The sequence below is a fragment of the Carassius carassius genome, chromosome 27 (genome assembly GCF_963082965.1).
Source record: "Carassius carassius chromosome 27, fCarCar2.1, whole genome shotgun sequence".
Taxonomy (NCBI): domain Eukaryota; kingdom Metazoa; phylum Chordata; class Actinopteri; order Cypriniformes; family Cyprinidae; genus Carassius; species Carassius carassius.
In genome coordinates this window covers 6,551,064-6,569,482 of record NC_081781.1, presented here as the reverse complement: position 1 = coordinate 6,569,482, position 18,419 = coordinate 6,551,064, and the positions used below count along the sequence as shown (strand labels likewise).

The following is an 18,419-nucleotide window of genomic DNA, read 5'->3' as shown; positions in this document are numbered from 1 at the left end:
TTTTTGGTCCAGGAAATATATCATGCTTTGTTACAGTTAAACAATGTTGAGTTAGTATAAATAATAAAGTAACGCAGGACTACACCAAATATAATATCCTCGAAAAACTATACATATTTCGAAAAGAACTAAAAGAATAAACAGTCTCCACTTGGTTGTTTTCCTCCCGTGCACAGATAATCCACCAACACGCATTTGAAAGGCATGTATTACTGTTTTTTTGGGCCCCCGTTGCAATTTTCACTGTGGTCTCCAAACCACTAGGGGTCATCAGAGTTCCACTGGCTGACCATTGAAACCCTTAGCGCTCACTGTTCTCGGTCACATTATTAGTAGGGGTGTCCTGGGCGCTGGCTTGGGCCGCTGAAGACAGGACATCTTCAAAACTGCCCGCCCCTCCTGTTCCTCCAACCTTTGACTGCTCACAACACAAAACTTTAATGACATTGGGTAGTATGTTGACCTTCAGGACAGTGAAGCTGAAAATTCCTAACGATAAGCTGATCAATTATTAACAGCACTTAACTAAGGGGCAAGCCGAGCTACAGTTTGCTTGTTTGGCCACTAATAAGGTCGCTGGTATGTCAGGCCTACCTTAATGTTTGAAACTGTGCTTTCGACTTTCTCCTCAAAGGACTTGAAGCTAGGCGAGTTCCTGTAAAATAAAAATAGTTTAGCTTTATTTACTTAATCTAAACAGTAAACCTCAACTCTAGTCCTAATATCCTCTTTAGGTTGTTTTAGTGTAATGAAGGTGCATGCAAGATGGTACATGCAAGGATTAATTTTTTTATACATCTGACACACCAACACTTAACCTATAGTGTACTATTTTATATATTCATATGTGCTTTAAAATGTCACATGCATTTATATATTGTTTGTCTATCCTTCGATGTTTTAAAAAGTTTTTTAAATGCAACATTAGAACAAACATGCAAAGCAAGCTATCGCACACATTTACCTCATTGTAGGCATGCTCATTGAATGCCGTATAGAATAGCTGCCCCATGAAAGCATGGCCAAGCAAGAGAGAGGTTCGATCATTATCATGGACAAACAAATACATCGCAAATAAGAAACATATAAACATTGCTAATAATTAAAAGATCTAGTTATATGTAAGTGTAGCATACAGTGGTACATTGCACTACTACACCAACGCAACCAAACATTTGGATTGGTAAGATTTTTTATGTTTTGAAAGAAATGTCTTATGCTCACCAAGGCTGCATTTGATCAAAAAAGAAAAAATATTAAAATATAATAATATTATAATAAATATTTATATATTATAATAAAATTACTACTAATTAAAATAACCGTTTTCTATTTGAATACATTTTAAAATTGAATTTATTTCTGTAATGCAAAGCTGAATTTTTAGCAGCCATTGCTCCAGTCTTCAGTGTCACATGATCCTTCAGAAATCATTCTATTTCTAATATGCTGATTTGGTGGCTCAAAAACATTACATAATTATCCATGTTGACAGATATGCTGCTTAATATTTTTGTGGAAACAGCATCATTTCCCCCCCAAAAGAACAGCATTTGCTTGAAATAGAAATCTATTGTAACTAATGTACTTACTGTCACTTTTGATGAAATGCATCTTTGTAAAATAAAACTACTAACTTCTTTCTAAACAAGACCTGACCTCAAATTTAGAATGATACTGCATAGGTTGGTGACTTTCCAATGGACAACACAGTACAGAACTGTGATCATTGTGCACTTCCTGTTTTCTATGCACAGTGAGAACTAAACCGCATACCTGACAGATAAAAAACAAACTGGCTATTCAAACTGGGTGGGATAAGGAGGTTTTTGCTATTTCTCTCATGAACTATATATCAAAACAAGAGTATTACATGCATTATTTGTCAACACATAAATAGTTAAATGAAAAGCAACACATGCTGAATCCAGTTATCTATTAAACAGATGCATGTAGTCAATGTGGGAGACAGAGCAATGATTGTTACTTTGGCTCAAAATGGATTTGAAAACGCATTGCCGATAAAAAACAAAACAAAAACAAAAATAAGACCTGCTTATAATGCTACAGCAAAGTTTGAAATATTAAACCATTTCAGATCTCATATTATTTATTATCTAATGAATTTATGGCTCCACACAGTTTTTCTTTCTTTCTCAGAATGAATGTAAGACACTCATTGAAATTGTATTTAAATATTCATAGAAGCTGCTCAGATACTTGAACACCCTTTCACACCCATATTGATTATTTATGGAAACACCGTCTGAGTAATTCAGATTTAGTTTCAGCACCGTCACTGTTCTCATGTATCATGCAGATGCTAAAAGCTATTGCTAGCAGCTATTGCTAATCTCTAAGATCTATAAACACAATATCTTACCCAAGAGAATATGACCTTTGGTGTGCATCAGAGACAGGGAAAGAAAATTATACATAATTTTTCACTGACAGATTATAGGGCATACAACAAAATTCTGGTCATATGAGTGTCAAAACATATTTGAGGACATATAAAATTCATGTAGTTATCAAGTTAAGAACAACTATATCGGTAGAACATTCATGCCTTTAAAACCATAACAATAAATCAGACTTATTTCAAACCAACTGATTTTTAAATTATTTAAAAAAAAATTTAATAAATTGTTTTAGAATTGTAATACAGTGGTCACAAAAAAATGTTTGGACACTTAAATAGTAATAGGAAAAATATTAAGCCAAATGATGCTTGGGTCTTTTTAGACCTAACTTTTGTCCAAGTGGTGTTAAGTTCATTTTTTAGTAGATGTCTGAATTTAGTTTCCCTCAGGTTTACATACAAACACTTGCTGTTTTCCTTTTAAACAATTGTTCTGTCACATGAAACCTTGTGAAATGAGCTTTAAAAGTGTGCATTTAATGCAATAGCATTCACAATTTTTTAAGTGTGACTTACTTAGGAAGTGTCTTGACTTTTTAGGGCCACTGTGTATTGGCAGTTAAAGTTGCTAATGAACTTTAACCATTTCTAATAATTGCCAGTTTAGGCCTGATGTAACAGGCTGAACACAGCACTCAGCACACACAGAAATAAGCTGTACAGAAGTTATAATAATATTTATCAACATTTCAACAATAATGTGAATTTTGACTCTTTTTGAAGTATTGATGAATTTCCATATTAACTCCATATACAGTATGGATTTTAATCATGCAATATGCTGCTATAGCTATAAGCCAATAAGCATGCAAGGCTTAACATTGTTTTTTGAAAGTTCACTGCAAACATGAGGTATTAAACCCCCAATCACATGCAGAGATGGTGTCACACACTGGCAACCGAACACACATACCTCCTAGGATACAGTATCTGAAGGCCAAACATGCTGAAGTAAAACAAGGTAATGAGGTTTTGGATCTACAGAAATGTCCAGTTACAGTAAAATCAACACTATATTGCTAAAGCAAATGCGGGAATGAGTGGCAAATTAGTACTGGGAATCATGCAATGATTTTGATCATTAATTGATGAATATATAATTAATTGATGAATAGAACATTGTCTTACAAACACACAAATGCACAACATATGTATCCTATAACACTCCTGCAAATTCTATTGCATCATGTAAATTATATATTTTGTCACTTATCAGTCTAGATTTTTTTACATTTTTCACATTTTTATATATATATACAAATAATGTATATATATATATATATATATATATATATATATATATATATATATATATATATATTATACATTTGTAAACAATTAGTTATTAGAAAAATAGAACAAATATAGTGGAAAAATCTCAAATACACAACACTACATATTTTAACAACAATCTTATTATTCTACAAAATTTTGCTCTTCAAAATAATGTATTTTATTTTATAAATATATTTAGTTATATATTTCTACTGGGAAAAAATGAGGAAAAATCGTATTATTATTATTATTATTTCCCAGTGTTTAGTACTTCCATCTGTATAATAAGAATAACCATTACTCATTACTCGGGAAGTCGACTCGGGAAGTCGTGGCCTAATGGTTAGAGAGTCGGACTCCCAATCGAAAGGTTGTGAGTTCGAGTCCCGGGCCGGCAGGAATTGTGGGTGGGGGGAGTGCATGTACAGTTCTCTCTCCACCCTCAATACCACGACTTAGGTGCCCTTGAGCAAGGCATCGAACCCCCAACTGCTCCCCGGGCGCCGCAGCATAAATGGCTGCCCACTGCTCCGGGTGTGTGCTCACAGTGTGTGTGTGTGTTCACTGCTCTGTGTGTGTGCATTTCGGATGGGTTAAATGCAGAGCACAAATTCTGAGTATGGGTCACCATACTTGGCTGAATGTCACTTCACTTTACAACAAACTGTCAACAGTCAATCCTTTATCACCCTGCTGTAGATGTGGACACTTCTCTCTTACTGTTCTTCTTAACTGAATGCATCTATTGTCAAAGAGTGTCTCAACCATCCAGGAGCCAGTGAAGAGGAGCTGGTAAATTCTTCATGCCATCACAAGCTCTTATTTTTATGCCAGCTGAACCTGCCCCCAATCTGGCCCACTGAAAGCTGCTTAAATGAGACTTACGTAACACAAACATGCCACTCAAACAGACTGGCCAAAGTAAATGCTTCAAGACCACTGTCATTTCACTGTGCAATAATCACAGCGTGTGTACTGTGCATTTGTGGGAGATTCCTGCACAAGAGAAACAGGAAATGATAGATAGCAGAAAGAGGCAGAGGGGGAAGTGACATTTTACCTCATATCGCCGAACTTCCTGGTGATGGCATTGCCCAGGTTACTGAAGGCCACTGAGGTCCGCTGTCCTGCTGTGGTCAGGGTCTCAGACGTCTTTTTGTATCTGGGAGAACAGCACAAAAGCAGATACTCTTAATCAGATATTACTATCATAGATGCCACTGATAAAATATTTCTCATAAATATAAAATTTGCACACAAACATACTTATGTTTTTATAAAAATTTACACAGTTTAAAACATATTTCGTAGCAGAAATGACCTCAAATATGGTTTGTCTAAATTTACGAACCCCTGGGTTTCCACAAGGGTAGTGCAGAGGGTTTGCGAGTGATTGAAAGCTAATAATTAAACCAAATATATAATTAAAATAAATATATGTGGCTGCACAATTAATCAAAATAAAACTGAAAGATAGAATAGCTTAGTGTGATCAAATCAAAGGCTGCAATTGTGTTACGTGTAAAGTTCACATTTTTTCACCAGTATTCTGCCAAAATAAAGATTTAGGATATGAAAATATGTAAGTGAAGAATTGAATATATTTAAAACATAAATATGAGTTATATATTACTTTCTGTGTAAAATAGAATTTGCAAAAATGTATGACATATGAATTATTATAAGTGTCATTTTTTAATTTTACAGGATAACTGTAATTTAAAACAGTAATATATTTATGGAATTCATAATATAATTTGTTATACATTTACATTTTTATAAGAGGTAAAACAATATAATAACACCACCAAAAAGCCATATATATGGGCAGCACTATATATAAATAACTTGATAATAAAACATTTGATATTAAACAATGTACTAAAAAGATTCTTTTTTATTTCAATTGCATGTCACGTGGCCACAGAGAACTATGAAAATTAAAATGTGTCATTATTTATTTTTTAATATTAACTTCAAATATTAAAATCTCAAAGGATTCATCAAGACTTGTAAAAAAGTTTGGTTTAACTCTTTAGTGCATCTTAGAGTACATTAAACATGACATTTACATTTTAGACATGCCAGTTCCCAGAAGAGACTGAAGAACGAGAACAAATTTAGAACATGTACAGGCAAAGAATAAAATGGCGCCTTTTCGGAATTTTAGACCGGAAGAACTTCACTTCATTTTTTTTTTTCTGTGATTTCGTACAAAACAGGAAGAAATGCTGCTTTAATCCAGAGAATATAATAAGACAGTCTACAAAGGGAAAACTTACAGTCAGCCACAATGCTATTAATACTCTGCAGAAATAACAATCAGACATTTAGATAAATGAAGTATAGGTTCATTTAATTATAGGTTTGTATTGTATAAAAATTACTTACTATTCTTTGTTTTTTCCTAAATGTTACTAGGTCTGTTAGATGAAGTCCCATCACATTTTAAACAGCAATTCAACTTAAGTCACTTTTTGAACCCAAGAGCTCTACATTCCTCAGAACAAAACTCCCATATTTAATAACATTTTACAACACACTATCCAAACCCGGCACATTCTGATCAGTCGAAAGTCTACAAACAACATTGGTGTGTCCCTCACACAAAGCAACAGTATGGGCCCTATAATACACCTGGCGCAATGTGACGCAAGGCGCAGCACAAGTGTGTTTGCTAGTTTCAGTCCGGCGGCATTTACATTTTCCCGACCAGCGCCACATCGTTTAATTAGCAAATGCATTTGCGCCCATTTGTGTGCCCATGGGCGTGCTGGCCTATAATAGAGGTGTGCAATGCTGGCACAATGCTATTTTAAGGAGCTGAAAATAGACTGCGCCATAGACCAACTCAAACCTGGTCTAAAGTCTGGTGCTTGAAAATGAAAAAAAATGTTTTTTCTTTGTTATTTAAAGAGCGTAAACGCTGCTTATTAAACACACAGCAGCACACAAACATGCCAAACATAAAAAAATTAAGGATTGCAATGCATAATAATTTTTTGTAGGCTAATTAAATATATATATGTTCCTGTTGTTCAAATGATGGAGCATTGCATTAGCAAGCGCAAGGTTGGGGGTTCGAATCCCAGGGAACACGTTAGGAGAAAATTGTTAGCTTGAAAATGGAAGATGAGACTGAGATGATGAGATGATTGGTTTATTGCATCTCACTTTATTGTATGGAAAATGCAGCATGAACATAGTGTGAAACATCTTTTACGATAGAAACTCTTAAAGGTTTGAACTGCACATCTAGAAAGACCCGAGACCAGTCTAAGAGATGGAAATCTAGTCTTTTGACAGAGTATGTGCAGAGACACTCGGGCTAATGCAGGAATCAATCATATCTGTCAGCAGATGCCATCTGATCGCTTTGTCCCTCCCAGCCCACAAACTCTTCACCATGGCAACTGCGACATGAGAAGGACTATTCATCTGAGACGCTAGTTACCATGTCACTGTAGTAAGTGAATAACTAGGTGATCGAGGGATATAAACAAAGTCAGACAGACTTATCACAGAATTCATTTTCACCACAGGTACTATAACAAGAATGACAACCAACTAACAAGAAATTTAAATTGGTGTAATAAAAATGCTCTTTATTAAAATAAGAAGAAATGGCATAAATTGTAGACTTGAAAAAAAAATATGGATGACGTCTGTATTTACTCACCAATAAAGTCATTCCAAACCTGTTTTCTGTTATTTATCCAAGAGAAAAGTAACATTTAACATGATGCTTCTTATAGACAATAACCAACCTGACAAGCAGAAGCATTTGCTAATTTGGTACAGCAGAATTACTGCAACTTCTTCTTTTGATTAATTGTTCCTTCTTGTATTATTGTGATTTGTAAACTGCTTTCGGTAAAAGCATCTGCTTGATGAATAAAAGAAAACATTCACATAATCATTTCTTATAAATGGTTTCTGTTCATCCAGCTTGTAATCTGTGTAATTCGTCTGTGTTATTCCTGAGGGTAGTGATAGTAAACATGCACAACAACATTATTATGAGTATTATATTATTCATGAGTCATAAAAAGACATGATTTAAAGGAAGTCTTTACTTGTCTTTCATTGACAATAATAGCTAATTTGTCTGTTCAGTGTGTGTGTATATAAAGAGAAACCTTGTTGCAATGACGTTATTATCGTGCAAATGGGCTGTGTGTCTCAGAAAGTCATTGTCTGTCTGGGTGAATGTGAACTGAGGCCGATATGGATCACACTGTGACGGCAATAACCTAAATACACATCGACAGAAGGAAACACCACTGTGTCAACCTGTTCATTCAGATTGCAATGCATTCTCAAGAAGGAAGCTGGCTAATAAAACAAACGGTCAATGTAAATGTTTTTCTTTTTGATGCAAAGTACTAGATTTTAATAGAAAAACAATAATATTGCATGATATATATGTGACCCAATTTGATGTATGGTTTAGTAGGATAGGACAATATTTGGCCAAGATACGACTATTTGAAAATCTGGAATCTGAGGCTGCAAAAACAATTTAATATTGAGAAGATCGCCTTTAAAGTTTTCCAAAGTTCTTTTAAATTCTTAGCTAAGCATATGACTAATCAAAATTTAAGTTTTAATATATTTACAGTAAGAAATGTACAAAATATCTTCATGGAACAATATCTTTACTTAATATCCAATGGTTCTTTGCATAAAAGAAAAATCGATAATTTTGACCCATACAATGTATTTTTGGCTATTGCTACAAATATACCCCAGCGACTTAAGACTGGTTTTGTGCTCCAAGGTCAAATATTGTTAAATCACTATTGCACATACTCTTGTGCTACAGACAAGGACACGTCATCTCAGTGTTATTTTAGTATTACAGTATTTACCGTATTTTCCGGACTATAAGTCACACTTTTTGTATAGTTTGGCTGGTCCTGCAACTTATAGTCAGGTGCGACTTGTTTATCAAAATTAATTTGACATGAACCAAGAGAAATGAACTAAGAGACATGAACCAAGAGAAAACATTACCGTCTCCAGCCATGAGAGGGCGCTCTATGCTCAGTGCTCCTGTAGTCTACACTGAAGACATAGAGCGCCCTCTCGCGGCTGTAGACGGTAATGTTTTCTCTTGGTTCTTGGTTTTGAATAAATGCGACTTATATATGTTTTTTTCCTCATCATGGTGTATTTTTGGACTGATGCGACTTATACTCAGGTGCGACTTATAGTCCGAAAAATACGGTATATCATATTATACTTTTTTATGAACATTTGGAACTAGCTTTTGTTTTATATTTTCAGTTTTCATTTTAATTATTAGTTTGTTTGTTATGCGCTTTGTAATATTTATTAGTATTTTTTAATTAAACATTTAAGGTTTATTTTATATATATTTTTGCAATTTTAGTTCACTTTTAGTTTTTATTAGTTAGTAATTTTATTTGCAACATTTCTAATATTTTTTATTTTCTTTTATTTCAGTTTCTTTTCTTTTTCTGCTATGAACTATGAAGTTCTTGTTAAGTAAAAACTGTTCCACTAAACTAACTCGTCTAACACATGTATAGAACCACTAGGTTGTTAAAAAGTGATTATGTCCTATTTTGGTCATGCCTTTTCTCCAAGTGAGCATGGACCACCACTGTTGTCTTTTTCAAAAAGATGCATGATGCATCTGATATCATAAGCCAGACTGAAATATGATATAAATCACGAGGTTTAGCAAAGACTACTTACGCTGTGGTGGTCTGCATGTCATACCAGCTCTTGGAGAAGTTCTGTCGCAGTTCACTCAGGGGTGTGATCCCTAGTTTCTGTTTCAGCTCCAAGTGACGCTTTTCTTTGGAGGCCAGGACTTGTTTCAAAGTAGTGATTTCTTCATCTAACTGACAGAAGGAAAATAAGTCAAGGTTGGGGGCTGAAGCTTAACAAGTAATTCAGTTCTGATATGAAGCCTCCTCTCTTTTCTTTCTGTCTCATATGCAAACTGTCTTACAGTTAACATCGGCCTTACATGGCTCAGTGGACCGTGGAGATCTGGGAGGATAAAGTAGCCCATGAAAAAATGGGAACGCTTTGGCCACATGATTTTCAATCATGGGTGTAGGTTCTGGATGAGATAATGCAAACTATTTGTGTGGCAACAGCTCAGTATATTTCAGGAAATACAGTACAGTAGACTGGATCGTATTTCAATACTAATTGCTTTAATTTGACTGAAATCACCTTACTATATTTTGACACTAATTCCTGTCATTTTTAACTCCCATAACAGATCTGCAGGATTTACATAACATGCACTATCCTTGAGGTTCAGAGACTAGCAGTTTCTAAGGATCAGCCTGCCCATTTTCCTGGTCTAGCACTAAAACACTGGAGAAAATACCTTAATCAGCTCATTCTCCATTTCCTCTCGCTCCTCTTCTGTGACAGTGTTGTTGAGATCCACCTCTGACACCATATCCTCGTCCACTTCCTTTAGAGGCTCTTTGTCCAACAAACCTGGACGTAAATGTACAAAAATAGCAGAACAATGAAAGTTATTGTTAACATGTCTCAGTCAACTGGACACATTCTTGCACAGATCTGATTTCACAGAAATAACTTGTGTTAAGTCAATCCACTGATAAAACCTTAGAACCATTTAGTCCAAAAGTTTCCGAGTCCCAAAAAAACTCAGGATGAGGCTATAATTTATATACGAAATAGGAATAGTTTACCCAAAAATGAATTCAGTGTTTATTTATATATTCAAAAATCATGATAATATGCTGACGGTGCTCAAGAAACAATTCTTCTCAACAACTTAAAATAGTAGAAAATTAAATCATGCTGTTTGCACTGTACAGAATTGACCGTTCAGTCAGTCTGAAAAGCCTTTAAACACATTTAACCATCACCTTAACTGTGTAATTATCCTGCCTCACCTCATAATGAATGTATATTTGCAGTTATAATGAAAGGTTGTACAAAAAAGACTGAAAACCCCTAGAAATTTGCACTAGAGCCTTGAGATTGATGACATATAACAGAGCTTTACATGTTTTCTTTAAGATCACATTAAAGTAAAAAATAATAATAATTGATCAAATGATTTACAAATATGATGGCATTTTTACAAGCATTATGGCAGCATGTTTAGAGGCAACATAAGGCTGATTTCAGTCTAAAGCACCTCATAGTAGACATGTAGAGACTAGACACCAAAACAACAGTATTCTCTTACGCATTTGAGGATTTAAACTGAACTTACGTTAACAGAAGAGGACATGAAAGTAGAAATATGGTTTAATTACCGCAACTATCACTGAAACCTCAACCCAGTTCCCCAAAATCCCAGTTTCAACTGCAGAATCACCCACTCAGTACATCATGTTTTAGTTTCTTTACAATGCAATACTGTACATGTCTGACATGACTTACATAAATCAATATTTTAGAGTATTCATCCAAGAGTGAAATTATATTGAAATCACAGCATATATTCTGGGTAACACGACTGCACAAAACAACTCAGACCCCTTTAGAATTGGATTTAAATGTCAAAACACCCTGTTACTTTTAGAATTCATTTCCCTGGAAACTCAATGTGCTTCAGAAACATTTTGCTGGAGGTCAAAACCACTCATGATTAAAGTGAAAGAAAAACTAAATCCTACAATAGCTAGAAAAGAAAGCTCATATGATTTAGCACTAATGCATTTGATATGGCTCCAGTAATGTGAGTAAATGTTAAGGTTGCTTTTGTCCACAGGGAAACAAGAGTCACATATCAGAGATCTGGTCATTCATTACACGAGAAACTGATTATAGAGTAATGTGGCATGAAACGCGTGATACACTTTTAGTGGCTAATGCAATCAGCAGGTAGAAGAGCAGAGCTGGACGGTCTAAGCAAAGAAAAGAAATGAGATCTCAGATTTAGCATTTACACCATACACAACAGCTTGTACAGAAGATCAGATCTATCTGTTTACAACTAAAGCAAGCTGGTGCATTGGTAGCTTAAGGACATTAACATGATAAAATCAGACTTTGTACAGTATGTTATGCATTTACAGTTTTCTTAATCTGTCTTTCAACTACATACTGTATATTTGCTATTTGCACATAACCCATTTGGATTTCATTTTGAAGCAAATAAAATAGTGCACATATTCACTATAAAAACATGCATCAATGTTTTATAAAAATGAAACAAACAAAACAACAACAACAACAATTTAGGCTACATGTTATATGGACATATGGCCTAACAATTACGAATTTAGACTTTCTAAACACATATTAACATATGTGATTAATTGTGCATTTATTTTGTAACTATTATTTGTGAATGAATCTGATGAAGAATTAATCAGTATATCAAAATGTTTTTGATTAGTTTCATTTTTGGTCTAGAAATTTAAATGTCAATATGATGGAAAAAAAGTTTCCAACATAGAGCATGAACCTGTCCTATGTGGCTGACATTTAAAATGAGAAAATATTCAATATGAAATATCAGAGTCCCGGCATGTCCTCCAAATCACTTTTGCATAGAAACACAACACACAGTACATTGACTTTGCACATGCAAAATTCTGACATTATCTGAGACGCTAGATTATCCCTCTGGGTCTTCAGTTTTAAGATGTCAACACTGTTTATTTGAACTGATTTCTTGATATAGATTAAATCTGAAGGTTGGATCTTTTAGCATAACTCAGAAGAAAAGATACTTTATAAAGCAATTATCTCACACTTCCACAGCCTCGTTTTCAGGTTGCCTAGCAACTTTCTTGATGTCTGGCATCAAGCTCCCAATTATGCCATGAATCGGATTCCCTAAATCTATTTAAGGGTCTGCATCTCGAATAAGAGGAAGCTAAGAGAATCATTTGCATGTTAAATATAAAAAAAATAATACCCTTTCCATTCCATTGCCTTTCTACTGTGTCTACATTTTGTTGAAGGTTTATTACCGGAAAAAGAGAGCTTTGCAATATCAAATTGGTTCATTCAACAACATCAAGATGAAATGCTGAGACATCCACAGTAATATTTATGCCAAGATCATTCGAAAAGATAATGCTATAGTGCATTTCAGAGGGACAAAATGGTTCATTTTAAAACTAATTTAAATAATAACATGTTTCCTGCACGGTTTCTAGATGGTTAATACTGATTACTGATGGCTATAAGCCAGTACAACTTAGACTGCCCTTGAATGTAGACCATTATTTTTAACCTATCTAGAACTAGGAACCTGGTTGAGCTGGTTAATCAATTACAACATGAAGTGGATGGTCATCTATTCTAAATCTGTCTTCTTTCATCAAATAGCATTAAAAACATATGGAATCATTCTTTTGAGTGGATTCCTTTTTAATGAATTGATCAAATATGTTTAAATGAACTGCTCAAATGAACCAATGTTTAAATGAGCATGTCTTACCATCACTAAAATGACAGAAAAGTGCAATACAGAAGTGATAATCAGAAAGAAACCTCCTCCATATCTTCAAACATTCCCTTTCTGGGTCAGTTGACTATTTTTGTCATTAATGGGTCAATCAGAGTTGATCTTTCTCATGTTCTTCTGTCTGGGTGAGTCGTGTCATGGTGTTCGGTGTGTCATCGGAGTAACTAAGTGTCACTTCAGGGCAGTGTACTCGACAGTTCAGCTTCTTCAAGCTCACTGGACTATGCATCCAGCTCTCTCAATGTCCCCATTTTCCTTCCCGACGACGCAACAGATTCACAAAGAATCACTTCACTGTCCTCAGAGAACGATTTCAATGTGAGGAAGAGGAGGGCATTCTTATTATCATCAGATGAACAAAACGCCTATTTCTTATCACCCATTTCTGTAATATTAGTCTTAATGACGCACGCCACTTCTTGTATCCAAAGACTGAACTCAATGCAAATCAGCAAAACTTCTATAAAACAACAGCTAAATAAACATTAACCCAATTGCACAACACAAGTTAGATTTAGAAATTCAAATAAATAGATTTATGCATTTAGAAGACGCTTACTTAGTGAATGCAGGCTAACAGTTTTTACTTAACGTGTTCCCTGGGAATCGAACCCACAACCTTGTGCTGCTAATGCAATGCCCTACCACTTGAGCCACAGGAATACTATTACTGTGTTTATTAATATATTTAATAATATTTTCTATTGTTTTAATTGATTTCGGTTTTTTATTTTTTTATTTTACATTACTAACACCTTGCAAACTAATATTTTTAGTTTTAGTTAACAATAGCAATACCTGTGTTATCGGGCTAAATTTGACAGCACTAACAAACAAAACATCTAATAGTCACTAAAATAACTCCATTTCAATAATGCAAGCACAATCTATTTGGAGCTTAAAATAAAGCAGTATAATTTAAGGGGCATGGTTTCAGTGAACTGTTGCGTAATTTCTTGCCTTGCCGGAGTAATCTGAGGGATTTTTCCTTAGTGATTATCTGACTGGATTTACTTCTGTCTGACTGCTGCACAGAAACACCACAGAGTATTTAGTGACTTGGCTGGAAATTCCAGACGGTGACCATGCAAAGTGTTTAATGGGTTGCTTTTAAAACTCTGCTAAGCGACATCCTTCACATGAAATTAGATGTTTTTGAGACTTACCTGAATCGAAAGTTTCTCTGTCTTCTGTGGTTCAGCAGATTGAAAATGAGGAGAACATTACATGATCTGATTCATGAGCTAAAACACCAAATAGATTACAAACTAAAAAATGCCACTCAAATCTCACAATAACATGCAATCAGCCTGCATTCAACAGCAAAGGACTGAAGTGAGATATTCAACATCATTCAAAAACCAAACTTACACAGACATGCATATCAAACCCATGTTGTCTCATTCAGGGAACTTCAACATGGCATGCATTTAAAGCACAACGAAGGGTCTATCAATCAAATAATGTCACATCTCTAGGGTTTAGCACTGTCTACAAGTTTTGAATGTGCTGAAGTCTTTGACATGGCTGTCTACTTCCATCTAAAAGCACCTATGTCAAAGAGCTACACACAACTCAGCATCCATCAGCTCAGAGGTGGAAATGGAGTGATCTACATGGCTACAGAGGTTGGGTTTGTCACATTCACTTTCAATGCAATACACAGCAAGCTCTTACCCCAGTCTACTATTGCTTCAGGAGTCAGTACGCTAGAGTACAGCTCTATGAAGTATGATTGGCAAAACAAACAAAAGATTAGAGTATAAATGCACAAATGTATACATACTGTATATGAATTGACTTTAGCACTTTTAAATATTAAACAAATGTATTAATAACATTAAACTATAACTACATATTAAAAATATACTATTTTCAGGTTTGTTTACTTCTTTTACAATAATGTACTATATTATACTGTACTCCTATACTAAATCCTACTATAATGTAAAAAGAGTTTTTGTAGAGTGCAAAAATAGACTTACTATATATTTACAATCAACAAGCTCATACTTTACTGTAAATCTACTTGAATTTTGGCCAGTCAAATTATAAAAATTACATAAATATAAAGTTAATAATTCTAAAATACATCATTATAAATAAAAAATTAATGAAAAAATACTACACTTTATCATAAACTGCAGTTTACTACTTCATTGCACTGTACTACTACAATAACAACAGCAGAGCTGTTTTATTATTGCCATAATTTAATTTACTATACTATAGCTTAACTATGTTAATGTTTGTTTCTTTATGCTTACTGATCTAATATTAATTCATTGGTTATTTGGTTATCACTGGTCTTGTTGGTACAGGTGTTTGATGATCCTTGCCTTGATCTCAAACAGTACACCAAAAAGTTTATTACACTGTCATTGATTGATAATTATATGACTTTTCATTGCCCAACCCTATAATTAGTGCTTGTTAGATTGGTGGAACAACACAGTATTCGGTGCCAACAGGATGTCTATATTACTAAACTGTACAGTTATGTTTAGTTAAAGCCCAGCCATTTCACTGGTACCACCACTGGAACATATCTGGTCACAAGATTTCAATTATTTAGCTCAGGACAGTCACGTGGAAATGGGAAGGTCACGTGGTAGATCACAGTGCCTAAAGGAACTTGAGAGAGAGAGGGAGGAGCTGCATCCAATTCCCTAATTTGTTTACGTGTTTTGACAACAGATCCATGGAAAACTTTATCACAAGTCTGGCTTAAACTCATGCACATCGTTAGAATGAAGCCTAAATTAACTAGACTACAGAGACATGTACATACAGTACAGACCAAAAGTTTGGAAACATTACTATTTTTAATGTTTTCGAAAGAAGTTCTTCTGCTCATCAAGCCTGCATTTATTTGATGAAAAATACAGAAAAAATAATTGTGAAATATTATTACAACTTAAAATAATAGTTTTCTATTTGAATATACTTTAAAAAAATAATTTATTCCTGTGATGCAAAGCTGAATTTTCAGCATCATTACTCCAGCCTTCAGTGTCACATGTAACATCCAGTCTATCACATGATCATTTAGAAATCATTCTAATATTCTGATTTATTATGAGTGTTGGAAACAGTTCTGCTGTCTAATATATTTGATGAATAAAAGGTTAAAAAGAACTGCATTTATTCAAAAAAAAAAAAATTCTACTTTCTACTTAAATTTTAATTATCACTTTTTATCAATTTAACACATCCTTGCTGAATAAAAGTATTGATTTTATTTAAAAAGAAGAAAGAAAAAAAAAATATTGCCCCCAATGACTGACCAGTAGTGTATATTGTTATTACAAAATATTTATATTTTAAAAACATTTATATTTAAAAAACAACTTTTTTTATTTTTTTAACTTTTTATTCATCAAAGTATCCTAAAAAAGTATCACATGTTCTGAAAAAAAAATATTAAGCAGCAGAACTGTTTCCAACTTTGATAATAAATCATCATATTAGAATGATTTCTAAAGGATCATTTGATAATGATCCTAAAAATTCAGCTTTGCATCACAGAAATAAATGATAATTTAAAGTATAATAAATTTAAAAACAATTATTTTAAATTGTAATAATATATCACAATATTAAAAAAAAATTCTGTATTTTTGATCAAATCACCTTTATTTATATAGCGCTTTAAACAAAATAAATGCAGGCTTGATGAGCATAAGAAACTTCTTTCAAAAACATTAAAAATAGTAATGTTTTCAAACTTTTGGTCTGTACTGTATGACTTTTAAATAGCCTAATATTTGTTAACTGTCTAGTTATCTGTTCTAATATATCATATCTATTTTTCTAGTATGCAAAAATAAAAGCAGTATAACATAACGTGCCTCTTCAGTACAGACTACTCACTTTATTTGAGGATACACAAGAAAGTGAAACCATATTTGCAGAAGTATTCAAATACATTTACATCCACACATGTTTACAGAACAATAAGGGTATAATGTTTTTGGAAAGTGAGCTCACCCTGTTGTCTGGGCTCCATATCAGCGGTAGTGTGTAAATGCAGGTCCAGTTCGCATTAACAGCACGTCTCAGTTCAGAGAAATACCCCGTCCAACACAACCGCTCCACACACACACACACACACACACACACTCTCTCTCTGCTCTCAAAACCCCGCCCATTACCGGGGGCAGCCTCAGCCACAGACCAATGGGAACTGTTATAATTAGCATATTCAAATGTGATACATGTCATGGTAAATAACAAGAGCCGTACGTTCCTACAAAAAAAAACCTTTGTATATGTTTATGTGATCAAACACTACAACGGTTGACTGATTCCTAAAGCACGTAGACTTTCATATTTGTGGTCAATGTAATCCTATTTGACAAATTGTTAGCAACTTGGGTTTTTTAAGCAACCGTTTCAAAATCCAAATGTGACTATTTGCAATTCATGTTTAAGAAATCTAACAATTTTAGAAATCTAAACCACAGACCTTAATTTACTCAAGACATCTTCAAAGTTCAAATCTGGCATACCACACCGATGACGTCATGAGTGACACGTTTACCTGAGAGCAAGTTTACGGTCGGTTAAATTATCGTTCCAGTCAACAGCGGCATCTTCTGGTGAGACACGGAAAAACAGAATTTAACAGATATTTAATATAAAACAATAATTCAACATAAAGTATTAAAACGGTAGAGTATAACAGAATAGAACATGCTTATTTTTTAAGTATGCTGCTACAGCTTGTGGCAAGCTAGCCTAGAAGCGTTTACTGATATGTAACAGAGCTAACGTAATATTTATTGACGTGATTACGGGAGCTTTAAGACAATTATTAAACTTCATTATTGTAATAAGGAAGGTTAAAACTGTAACGAGTCTACATTACGCCGAGCATGGATGTACAAACAGAATAGATGATCCCATACAATAATGGCACAGTTTAATTAAATGGGTGGTTATTATTGGTCTGCTTGGTCCAACCATGTCAGAATGTGGTTATTTAGTGGCTTTTTAAGCAGTTGAAGTAGTTTACTGACACCTGGTGGTCAAAGGCAGATTTGAAAAACAAAAATTAACAAAGTATATGCATGCTTATAATGAAGCGTGCATATACTTTGTTAAATATTATTATTTTTCAAATCTCCTTTTGACCACCAGGTGTCAGTAAACTACTTCAACTACTTAGCTTGTGTAAACAGAACTAAGGAAATATTAAGCTATTTGACTGATATGACGAAATGAGATTTTCATGGCATTTGCTTTTTAAACTTAACAATTTCTTCTTTT

General features: G+C 34.0%; 1 protein-coding gene across 5 annotated transcripts; it reads right to left on the bottom strand.

Annotated features, from left to right (window-relative positions):
• Nucleotides 1–220: 220 nt before the first annotated feature.
• Nucleotides 221–17,258, bottom strand: LOC132106549 (tumor protein D53 homolog). 5 transcript variants are annotated; one of them, XM_059512324.1, is made up of 10 exons: nucleotides 17,139–17,241; nucleotides 14,826–14,870; nucleotides 14,315–14,338; nucleotides 10,071–10,186; nucleotides 9,422–9,570; nucleotides 4,758–4,859; nucleotides 2,384–2,398; nucleotides 965–1,003; nucleotides 595–655; nucleotides 221–418 (listed from the first exon to the last, which is right to left on the bottom strand). In XM_059512324.1, exons 1-10 carry the CDS (start codon nucleotides 17,155–17,157, stop codon nucleotides 302–304), a joined length of 687 nt encoding a protein of 228 aa, XP_059368307.1. In that variant the 5' UTR covers nucleotides 17,158–17,241; the 3' UTR covers nucleotides 221–301. The 5 variants fall into 5 exon arrangements, with proteins under 5 accessions (XP_059368307.1, XP_059368308.1, XP_059368310.1 ...); XM_059512325.1 differs by lacking the exon at nucleotides 2,384–2,398; XM_059512327.1 differs by lacking the exons at nucleotides 14,315–14,338; nucleotides 14,826–14,870 and having other exon boundaries at nucleotides 17,139–17,258.
• Between the last annotated feature and the right edge of the window lie 1,161 nt (nucleotides 17,259–18,419).